This window comes from Bos grunniens, chromosome 2 (assembly GCF_055505025.1).
Source record: "Bos grunniens cultivar Pamir isolate PY7600 chromosome 2, Bosgru_T2T1.0, whole genome shotgun sequence".
NCBI lineage: Eukaryota > Metazoa > Chordata > Mammalia > Artiodactyla > Bovidae > Bos > Bos grunniens.
Window position 1 is genome coordinate 45829020 of NC_141166.1, and position 12443 is coordinate 45841462.

General features: G+C 36.5%; 1 protein-coding gene across 3 annotated transcripts in view; it reads right to left on the reverse strand.

Moving 5' to 3' along the window:
• Positions 1–12443, reverse strand: part of BMPR2 (bone morphogenetic protein receptor type 2) — a 151936-nt gene that overhangs the window by 15470 nt on the left and 124023 nt on the right. For all 3 annotated transcript variants that reach the window (XM_086345722.1, XM_086345731.1, XM_086345738.1), the window contains 3 exons: positions 11423–11583; positions 10020–10167; positions 7154–7290 (listed from right to left, as the gene is read on the reverse strand). In XM_086345722.1, the coding sequence (XP_086201848.1) occupies positions 7154–7290; positions 10020–10167; positions 11423–11583 (446 nt within the window). The remainder of the gene's footprint in view (positions 1–7153; positions 7291–10019; positions 10168–11422; positions 11584–12443) is intronic.

Sequence of the window (12443 nt, forward strand, 5' to 3'; positions counted from 1 at the left end):
ACAGACTTAGAAAACAACTTATGGTTGCCTATACACACTGCTGTATTTAAAATGGATAACCAACATGGACCTGCTGGAACTCTGTTCAATGTTATAAACAGGAACTCTGTTCAATGTTAAGTGGCAGCTTGAATGGGAGGTGAGTTTCAGGAAGAATGGGTTTATGTATACGTATGGCTGAGTCCCTTCACTGTTCACCTGAAACTATCACAACATTGTTAATTGGCTATACTCCAATACAAAAAAACAAGTTAAAAAATACATAAAATCACTTCATTAATTTGTACTCATGGTCACAGCACTACCCCCCATGCCCTAATGGAGTTTATCTAGAACATGTTTTCCTTTCTTCATAAGGAATATCAAACTTTTCTTGTGCTTAGGAATATCACATAAGAGTTCAGCGTTATACTTAAGGGCTATTTTAAATGGTGAAATCACCAAAAAACGCAAAAAAAAAAAAAAAAAGTGAAAAATAGGGCAGTGAATACATTGCAAAAAAGATACTTTTTTACAATACAAGATATGAAACACGAAAGCCTTATTAGACCTTCAGTTGGGAACATGTACATCTGAACTCAAAATTTTCACTGCTCTGCACACATACACAAATGACTGGGACAGTGTTCTGACTAATGATTCGGGGATTACAAACACACTCTGGCAAGTAGTTGAATGCCAAATATGAAATTCATGAATAATGAGGAAAGACTATATTTAATGAATTTAAAAATGACTTGGATTTTAAGATAACTCAAGAAACTCAAGAATAACTAACTTTTTATGATAAATATACCTCTAAAAACTAGTTATATATTTACCTTAGTATATTTGTAATATTGGTTTGAAAAAATGAACTCGTCGTAAGTTAAGAAGAGAGGAATTTTTCTTTTCCTTTTGAAATAATTTCAAACGTACTTTTCTTTTCTTTCATGATCTTGACATTTTAAAAGACTATGCAGACCTAAAAGTAGCCCAGTTACTTTTGAAAATGTTCCTCAATTTATCTGATATTTCCTCCTGACCAAATTCAAAGTTTGCATCTTTGGCAGAAAATCACAGGAGAGATTGCTGTTCTTCCCACTGTTCTTCCTATCATGTACACATTTTTTTTTTGTCCCATTACTAGAGAACTTAACCTTAACCACATGACTAAGTTGGTGTCTGCCAGGTATCTTCCCTGTAAAGTTCCATTTTTCCTTTAATAATTAATCACTGTTTTGGGAGGGGGAGAGTACTCAAAGCTCCTGTATATATCTTGTTCTGCATTCAACTTTTCACCCATTGGCTTCAGCATCTCTTGCTGTTTCTTGGATGAATCAATTATTTCTATGACACTTGCCAGTAAGAAGACATTTAAAAAGTGATAGTAAATCCATAACAGGAATATAGATAAAGTGCATATAAGTAAGAAAAACAAACACCTTTAAAATATGCTAAAATGCTCAACCTTATTCACCATGTTGAGGTAGTACAATGAAGTAGTTAAGAATATTAGTTCCAAATTTGTAGTATTAGTACCAGCTCAATCAAGATCCTGTTTTCAAATACTGCCTTTATTTTTTACTAGGTGCAAATCAAAATAAGATTTATTTTTCCCTAACACATTAACTGATGAGAAGAACTGACTCATTGGAAAAGACCCTGATGCTGGGAAAGGTTGAAGGCAGGAGAAGGGGATGACAGAGGATGAGATGTTGGATGGCATCACTGACTCAATGGACATGAATCTGAGCAAGCTCTGGGAGCGTGTGATGGACAGGGAAGGCTGGTGTGCTGCAGTCCATGCGGTCACAAAGAGTTGGACACAACTGAGCGACTGAACTGAACTGAGCGCGTTAACAAAAACAAAATTGCATACCACCTAGTGTTAGTGATGGGAAAACAGGCACTTGTATATTATTATTGGGAGTGCCATCACTTTGGAGGGTAAATTTGTATTTTAAAACTTACCCATGAAAAAACCTCCATGTCTGGATGGCTTTAGGAAGGAATTCAACCAAACATTAAAAAAAATAATAATAATGCCAAGTCTTAACAAGTCTTCCAGAAAATCAAACAAGGAAGGTTATTTCCTAATTCATTCTGTGAGGACATTAGTCAAAACAAAGCAGAGCAAGGAACTTTGGGAGGAAAAGCACTGAAAACTTCGCAAATATCATAATCAACTTTACTGAAACTCTGGATGTTAGTCAAATGTTTACAGCAACCAACTTAAAAACATAAATAGAAGGAGAAAGGTCACTGAAACAGGCTAGGAGACTCTGTCGTGTTTTAATTTAGAGCTGCCCCTGGAGTGATGGCAAATATGAAGATGGCAGTCCGTTTTTCCCAAGACAGGCACCTGTTCCCAGAGGGAACAGAGTGACCTTGTTTCCAAGGGAATTATGCTGTCTGTTTTGACATGTCTTCCCTTGAAGATCCAATGCAATAGGCCTGTCTTTGTTCTACCTAACTCAGAACTCTCTTAGCATAGGGAAGTGGCTATGACTAAGTGCATAACATTCTTTGGAAAAATTGAAAGACCAAAGAACAAATGCTACAGCCTGGGGCAAAATGTAATAGTTGAGGCACACAAAAGAAATGCTTGAAAGTCAGGGAAGAAAAACTGGGTGTGAGAAACTTTGGGGAATAAGGGCATTGAAAAGCTTCTGCATATACTGAAGAATCTAAAAATCCATACACAAGTTCAGAGCAGGATGCAAGCTCAGAGAAGACCACAAGCTTTCACAGCTGACTGGCTCAGCCAATGAGAAGACTCGGAGAGTCTTTTCCTTTTTTGTTTCCTTTTTGTCCATAATGATATCCAAAAAGTGATTTTAAACAAAAAATTACAAAGCATGTGAAGAAACAAGAAACTATGCCCCATTCACAGGAATGAAGAAAGGAACAGAACTGTCCCACAGGAAATACAGACATTGGAGTTACTGGCAAAGACTTTAAATATGCTCAAAGAACTAGAAACCATGGATAACGAATGAAAGGAAACTGGGAAAACAACATCTCAACAAATGGAGAATAGCAATTAAGAGATAGAAATTGTAGAAAGGAGTTTAAAAGAAACTTGGGAGGTCAACAGTAAAAACACTGAAATGAAGAATTCACCAGACTGGTTAATTCAGGATTTGAGCAGAGAGAAAAAAGAATTACTAAACATGAAGATAGGAAATAAAAATTACCTAGTCTGAGAAGCAGAAACAAAAAAAGAATGAAGAAAATGAATAGAGCCTAAAAGACTTGTGAGGCACCATTAATCACATCAAACTACACAAAATGAGTGACAGCCCCAGAAGAAAAAATGGAGAAAGAATATTTGAAGAAGTAATAATTCAATAACTTTCCAAATTTAGTAAAAGAAATGAATCTACACATCCAAGAAACTCAATGAACTCAAGGAGAGTTCCATACTGAGACACATTATGATCAAATTATAAAATGCCAAAGAAGAAAAGAGAATCTTGACAGCAGCAAGAAAAGCCACTTGAAATAAACAGTTCGGTTCAGTCACTCAGTCTTGTCTGACTCTTTGCGATCCCATGGACTACAGACACCAGTTCTCCCTGTCCATCACCAACTCCCAGAGCCTATTCCAACTCATGTCCACTGAGTTGGTGATGCCATCCAACCATCTCACCCTCTGTGGTTCCCTTCTCTCCCCGCCTTCAATATTTCCCAGCATCAGGACCTTTTTCAGTAGACAATTTAATAAAATATATCATATCATCATTTGATATGACTAGAGCCCATATCAAAACATTTGATGACTGCATTTATGTAAAAATCATTAACTTTCTCATCTAACACAAGAGGGAGCTCTATAAAGGTGGAGGCTGTATCTAGTGCTCTCTATATTAAGCACACAATACACAGGATTCATTTAGTGAATGTTAATGAATAAATTCAGAGAAGGCAATGGCAACCCACTCCAGTACTCTTGCCTGGAAAATCCCATGGACAGAGGAGCCTGGTGGGCTGCAGTCCATGACGTCGCTAAGAGTTGGACACGACAGAGGGACTTCACTTTCACTTTTCACTTTCATGCATTGGAGAAGGAAATGGCAACCCACTCCAGTGTTCCTGCCTGGAGAATCCCAGGGATGGGGGAGCCTGGTGGGCTGCCATCTACGGGGTCGAACAGAGTTGGACACGACCGAAGTGACTTAGCAGCAGCAGGAGCAGCAATGAACAAATTCATTAACTCCAATAACCATTAACTCCAATAAACTCATTGGAAAAGATTCTGATGCTGGGAGGGATTGGGGGCAGGAGGAGAAGGGGACAACAGAGGATGAGATGGCTGGATGGCATCACTGACTCAATGGATGCGAGTTTGAGTGAACTCCAGGAGTTGGTGATGGACAGGGAGGCCTGGCCTGCTGCAATTCATGGGGTTGCAAAGAGTTGGACACAACTGAGCAACTGAACTGAACTGAACTGAATTAATAAATAAGCTGAATGACACTGTATTGGTTTCTTAATGATCTGCAGTAAGTTCAAAATTCAGTTCACTTCAGTTCAGTCGCTCAGTCGTGTCTGACTCTTTGTGACCCCATGGATTGCAGTATCCCAGGCTTCCCTGTCTATCACCAATTCCCAGAGCTGGCTCAAACTCATGTCCATTGAATAAGTGATGTCATCCAACCATCTCATCTTCTGTCATCCCCTTTTCCTCCTGCCTTCAATCTTTCCCAGTATCAGGGTCTTTTCCAATGAGTGAGTTCTTCACATCAGCTGGCCAAAGTATTGGAGTTTCAGCTTCAGCATCAGTCCTTCCAATGAATATTCAGGACTGATTTCCTTTAGGGTGGACTGGTTGGATCTCCTTGCAGTCCAAGGAACTCTCAAGTCTTCTCCAACAACACAGTTCAAAAGCATCAATTTTTCAGTGCTCAGCTTTCTTTATAGTCCAACTCTCACATCCATACATGACTACTAGAAAAACCATAGCTTTGATTATACAGACCTTTGTTGGTAACATAATATCTCTGCTTTTTAATATGCTGTTTAGGTTGGTTCCCTGGGAATTTTTAAAATGGGTTTTTACATTCATTAATTTTTAGAAGATTTTGAGTTTTGTTACTACAAAAATGTTTTGTAATTTCAATGCAACTATGAAGCAAAATGTCTTCATAGAAAGGGGGGATATTTCATACAGAAACTATGTATTTGCAATCTAATTCTAGTACTAGATTGTCATTGCACAGAAGCAGCAGTTCTATTGACTATAGCACATTAGATTTAAATGGATTTATTGGAAGTGAACCAAATATTACTTACTTCTTACTTAGCAACCTCATCTAAATTGAGAGTAAAAAGTTTTCAGAAAAATATGCATATGGTGCATATCCCATAATGGCAGGGTTGCCAAAAGATACTTTAGAATAAGTAGTCCAATTTCTCTGGTGAAATAAAACCATTTATGGCAGATGAAGTTGTATTTTAATAGATAAAATTTCACAAAGAGATTTTTCTTTGAAGCATACTCTGTTGTGAGGCTGGCACATCTAATGAACCCTGGGAAAGGATTCAGCCTCTTACCTGACATCAAGGACCTCTTAAGAAAAAATCTGTCCCAGTTTCTACCGGAGAAGGCAATGGCACCCCACTCCAGTACTTTTGCCTAGAAAATCCCATGGATGGAGGAGCCTGGTAGGCTGCAGTCCATGGGGTCGCTAGAGTCGGACATGACTGAACGACTTCACTTTGACTTTTCACTTTAACGCACTGGAGAAGGAAATGGCAACCCACTCCAGTGTTCTTGCCTGGAGAATCCCAGGGACGGCGGAGCCTGGTGGGCTGCCGTCTATGGGGTCGCACAGAGTCAGACACGACTGAAGCGACTTAGCAGCAGCAGCAGAGGGAAGGGAAGGGGAGAGGGAGGGGAGAAGAGAAGGTAAGCCTAGGGCCAAAAAAATCAGAAAAGCCAGGGGATGGTGACTTTTAAAACATCATTCCTCAAAAGGCAGTAGCTTCTAGTGACTAACATAGGATTTTCACTTCCTCATTTATGAGTCCAAGCACAACAGTACATTGTGCCAAGGACGTTTCCACAACCATAATTCTACAAAATTCCCATGTTTTTATTTTATTAAAAATTTTAGATCTGTATACAAAATAGAAATTAATATAGTATTATACTAAATTATTATACTGTATTATACAAATACAGTATTGTAAAATTAGGAGAGGATAAATGAGAGACAACATAAATAAGAATAAACATAATATTTAAAGTTATAATGGGAACTTCCAGAAGAGAAAGTTTAGAAACAAAAACAAAACCTCAGAACACTGTTAACATGAATTACTTCTGAAGGTAGGACAGGAGAAGTCTTTTCTTTTCCCATTTCCTCTTTTAGCCATTCCATTTAATTTGATTTTGTTTACCATATATAAGCATAACTTTAATTCTTCTAAAAGGTTTTTAAAATAAGAAATACAGGGTACTATCATGCAATTTAATAATTATGACATATAATGAAATACTGATCAAATGGAGAGAAAGTGATAAATCTATAAATGTAATGACATGAAAAATTAGTAAAAAAACAAGCTTCAGAAATGACAGTGGATAATGAGATGATCCTACTCACATTAAAAAAATATATAAGAGTGTGTGAATATATCTGTTGTGTGCAAATGTTTGTTAAGATGCTTTTAGAATTGTAGCAACAATTTACTGAAATGGCAGGAGCCTCTGAAAATATTTCAGCATTGTAAACTTTATTTTTAATAAGCAGAATTTATACATGGTACTTTGGTTTCTTTTTGGTGCAGTTTAAATTTCTACCAGTCAGTGAATATATATGTCTGAACTAATTAACATTTTTGGTACCACTCTCAAGAGAATAAATGGAATGGAATTTCAATCATGTTTGAAATATTATCACGTTAATTATTCCAGCTGTTACCCAATGCGGCAAACTGCAGACATAAGGTAGTCTCTCTAAGGAGTATTTTATACTTGAAGAAAACAAATTAAAACACCTCCAACTTTGAAAATATACAATATCATACAAATCAAGTAAGTTAGATTTTTGGCATTAGACAACTCTAAAAACTATTACCATCAACAATCTATTTTTGCTTCAGGCAACATTTGAAACATATTCAGTCATAAGTCCTCTTTTTTAATAATTTAGTTTTTCCTTACCAGGCTATTTTCTTTCCAAGCTTCTGGGAACTTGGGTCTCTGTTTTTCCCTAGACACCAGAACCTGCATATCTTCAAAAGTGGGATGATTTCCAACCTCTGTCTGAAAAGCCATCTGGTATTCTGGTACAGATTCACCTGTGAATTTTTTTTTAAAAAGGAATGAAATTTATTATTATCATTTTGGGTTTCATGCATTATTAATAAAAGCTCTACTTGTAACAGTCTTTGTTTGATAAATTAAATGTTGCTATAAATTAAATGGTAGTTATAAATTAAATGGTAGTCCTTTTCTACATTTTGTCTCACATATACTTCTTCACCATTTCCATATCTAGGATAACAGGGTATCTTAATACAACTCTCTTCATTTTCCTTTATTTTTAAACTGTGGTTAAATGTACGTAACATAAAATTTACCATTTAAACCATTTCTGAATATACAGTTCTGTGGCACTAAGTGCATTCACAAAGTTGTGCGTTCATGTCCAGAACTTTTTCTGTCTTCCTAAACTGAAATTCTGTATACATTTAAAAGTAACACTCACTTTTTCCTTTTTTAAACTCTTTCTAACATTATTTCAATTCATCTTATATCTCCATTAAAATAATATTCTGCAAACAAGATTTAATTGCCTTTCCTGTGCAAACATTTGATATTGCACTTTATAATTTAACAGTACAAAAGCAATAGCTATTCTTTGAATGTAGTAACTGTTTAAAAAAACATTGCTGATAGCAATGTATTAACTTAAGCTGATACAAGAATCATTTTAGTCACATATGCTTCTAAAAAACAAAAGTTCTGGATTAGGATTTTTAAAATACTATGGCCGAAGTTTCAATAATAGAAATTAAAACTTATAAGGTTCCAATAATATGTGATACTACTGCAATCACTATTTCCAGAAAAACACTTTGAGTACCCAATCAGTGAGTCAGTTCAGGAGCTCAGTCCTGTCCGACTCTTTGCGATCCCATGGACTGCAGCAGGCCAGGCCTCTCTGTCCATCACCAACTCCTGGAGTTTACTCATGTCCATTGAGTCAGTGATGCCATCCAACCATCTCATTCTCTGTCGTCCCCTTCTCCTCTCGCCTTCAATCTTTCCCACCATCAATGTCTTTTCAAATGAGTCAGTTCTTTGCATCAGATGGCCAAAGTATTAGAGTTTCAGCTTCAGCATCAGTCCTTCCAATGAATATTCAGGACTGATTTCCTTTAGGATGGACTGGTTGGATCTCCTTGCAGTCCAAGGGACTCTCAATAGTCTTCTCCAGCACCACAGTTCAAAAGCATCAATTCTTCAGTGCTCAGCTTTTTTTATAATCCAACTCTCACATCCATACATGACTACTGGAAAAACCATAGCTTTGACTAGACAGACCTTAGTTGGCAAAGTAATGTCTCTGCTTTTTAATATGCTGTCTAGTACCCAATACTTCTATTTAATTGGAAAATATACTTCTAAATAATAACTGATTGAATTGCCAGTAATCTAAATAATTATTAATTTATTCCATTATATTTTACAATTATAAGCTGTCGATAAATGTTTTTTCTTTTTTAGGGGCTGGGGAATTGCACTGTGTGCCATGTGGGATCTTACTTCCCTAACCATGGATCAAACCTGTGCCCCATGCAGTAGAAGCACAGATTCCTAACCACTGGACCACCATGGAAGGCGCAAATGCTCACTATTTTTGAAACAACAACAACAAAAAAATCAACCACATTACTAATCTGTTTTTATTAAGTAGTTCCATTTGTCTAATGCTGGGTCAATTCACTGTTTTTCATTTCCCCATGCTATTAATGCTGTTATTCCTACAATATAGAGACCACTTATATTGGAGAAGACTCTTGAGAGTCCCTTGGACTGCAAGGAGATCCAACCAGTCCATCCTAAAGATCAGTCCTGGGTGTTCATTAGAAGGACTGATGCTGAAGCTGAAACTCCAATACTTTGGCCACCTCATGTGAAGAGTTGACTCATTGGAAAAGACCCTGATGCTGGGAGGGATTGGGAGCAGGAGGAGAAGGGGACGACAGAAGATGAGATGGCTGGATGGCATCATCGACTCGATGGACGTTGAGTTTGGGTAAACTCCAGGAGGTGGTGATGGACAGGGAGGCCTGGTGTGCTGCGATTCATGGGGTCGCAAAGAGTCGGACACAACAGAGCGACTGAACTGAACTGATGTCAAATTATTTTTATGCAACCTAAAAGAGTGCAATGCACTGGTAAATACACTGGTAATTAGTTTAAATTTTTATTAATATATCACAATGTCATTGATATAATCATAACAAAAGGAGAAAAATACGTACTCATTTTGCTATTTCGAGTTAGCCTCAAATAAATATTTACATTGAATGAGTTGTTCTTTCATGAAAGGAAGGAAGACAGATAGGAAGGCATGAAGACAAGAGAAGGGAAATTTTTTTAAAAAGGAAGAAAAGGAGAATTTTAAAAAAGGAAGAAAAAGATAATCCAATGGATAGTTCACTACTTCTAATTCCTTACTGAGTCAATTCAGGTAACACTATGAAGTGCAGCTTTGAAAATGCTCAGAGGTTGCATAAGGAAATGATAACTGCTAAAGCCATCAGAGACCAAACTGAATACAGGTAAGCTATTATGAGCAATTAATTAAATCACCCTCAGATGCAAACCCGGAGTTCTTTCTAAAAAGTTTTTTCCCACTGACATCTTTCTGCTAATAATATTTTTGAACACTAGATGGCAATGAAATTAAGGTTTAAATGAAAGCACAAACACATAAAAGTAGACTTAATATAGGTAGAAGAAAGATGTAACTGCTTCACTTCAAAACATACATTAATTCTGACAACAATTCCCTCACCTGGAAAGAGGTCTGTACATCTCATAAATATCTCCCAATAAATTAGTCCAAGTGCATACATATCTACTTGTTTCAAAGCTGATTCACAGTCCCTAAGGTTCACAGCTCCTTCCAGAACTTCTGGTGCCATATATCTGATTGTGCCAACCTGATAAAAAAAAGTGTTATGTATTTCAGGAAATAATGTAGCATATTCTGAAGGGCATACATTAGGCTAGAAGTTATACACAAATTCGGGTCAACAGTAGCTCAATATGCTTATTTGAACCTAAGTATGGCACTGAACCTTTTTAGATCTCATTTTTTAAAATATAAAATACCCTTTTCAGAACATCTTGGTTGCTTCCAGTTTTCGGCAATTATGAATAAAGCTGCTATGAACCTTGATGTGCAGGTGTTTGTGTGAATACAAATTGTTAACTCAACAGGGTCTATATACCTAGGAGCGTGATTGCTAGAATACTATGTTTTCCAAAGTGAATACTATCCAGCATTCCTACCAGCAAGGAGTGGGTTGCTGTAGCCCCACACTGTCTCCAGCATTTGAAATTATTGTTTTTTTTAAACCATTCAAAGGCAATGGCATCCTGTTTTGATTTGCAGTTCTTGAATCATGAATCACGTTGAGTAACTTTCACATGCTTATCTGCCATCTATCTATATAAATACTATCTTTGGTCAGGTTTCTATTTAGATCTTCTATTTATTAATTGACTTATTTGACTTCTTACTGTTGAGTTTTAAGAGTTTTTATATTCTGGATACAAGTCCTTTATCAGATATGTGTTTTTCAAATACATTCTCCCAGTTTGAGGGTTGTTTTTTTCATTTTCTTAATACTGTCTTTCATAGAAGTTTTTAATTTTAATAAAATTCATCTTAGCAATTTTTTCTTAAAAAAAAAAAAAATACCCTCTTGAAATAATTAAGGTGTGATTTAGTCATCCTAGTCAATAGTGCTTATGCTTATGTGTGCTTAGTTGCTCAGTCGTGTCTGACTCTTTGTGACACCATGGACTGTAGCCCACCAGGCTCCTCTGTCCATGGGATTCTCCAGACAAAAGTACTGGAGTGGGTTGCCATGCCTTCCTCCAGGGCATCTTCCCAAACCAGGGATCAAACCCAGGTCTCCCACATTGCAGGTATGCTTTACCATTTGAGCCACCAGAGAAGCCCAGTCAACAGTATTCCTCCTAATGCTTGACAAAAATAAGGTTGACTGGCAGTGATCTCCATAATGAATTGATGAACTTCATGCAGTGTTTTCTGTATATCTTAATTCTGTAATTCCTAATATGCTATAATTGGATAAGGACAACTGTCCTGAGTACTTAGTAGGTTTTTAAATTCAATTTATTATGTTTTAAAAGTATGTCAGCTTGATACCCTTTGTATGCACTCACCTCACTAATGGCTGCATTATCTTCTTCCCCTGGGCGCACCAGTCTATTTCCAGTCAGCTTCATGGACAACCCAAAGTCACTAATAACGCAGGTTCCATCATTTTTCACCAGAACATTTCTGCTGTTCAAATCTCGATGGGAAATTGCAGGTTTATAATGATCTGTTTGGATAGTTTTCAAACATTTATTAATGCTTCAGTTGCACTACTGAACACAAAATGAGCAGAAGGTAATATAAAGAAGACTGCTTTTTTCCTTCCCTATACTTTTCTAATAACAAAAGGACATAAATAAAAATTTCAACTCACAATCCTGTTTTCATTATATTTCACAACATAATTCCTTTTGCATCTATAATTAATTAAGCTTTAAACATTCAGTTGCAATTACTAGTCAATAGGATCTTGCTTCTAATTTTAACATATACTACTTTGGTCCTTTTTTTTCCCTCTAGTAGGAAAAGGAGGCAATAAAAAAAGGAATATTTGGTAAAAACAAAAAGTAAATTTATCTAAAACAATTATCACTATAAAACTGGCATGGCTCTGAAATTGGTATATGTTATCTTATAACCTATGACAGAAAATCCCAGTTTTGCACTGAGGCTTAGCTATACATCTAAGCCCACCACAGTTCTTCAAATCAAACTAGAAACAGTTTTGCAATGGATTGTTTTCTGATTTTACAAAACAAAACACTATTATACTCATTCTGTTACTTGTTTATCAGAAGACGTTTATGTTCTATGAAGGCAGAGAGAGGACATGTTCTGCCTGATTTCAAAAGGCCTGACACACAGACACACACACACTGCCTGAAAGAATATATCCAATCAAGGAGCCTAACTAAAATCATAATTCTTTTCCTCTTGATAAGAAAACCATGGAGGAGGGAGGAAGGAAGGAAAGGACTGGGAGTTTGGAATTAGCAGATGCAAACTGTTATATATATAAAATGGAAAAACAACAAGGTCCCACTGTATAGCACAGGGAACTACATTCAATGTCCTGTGAAAAGCAAC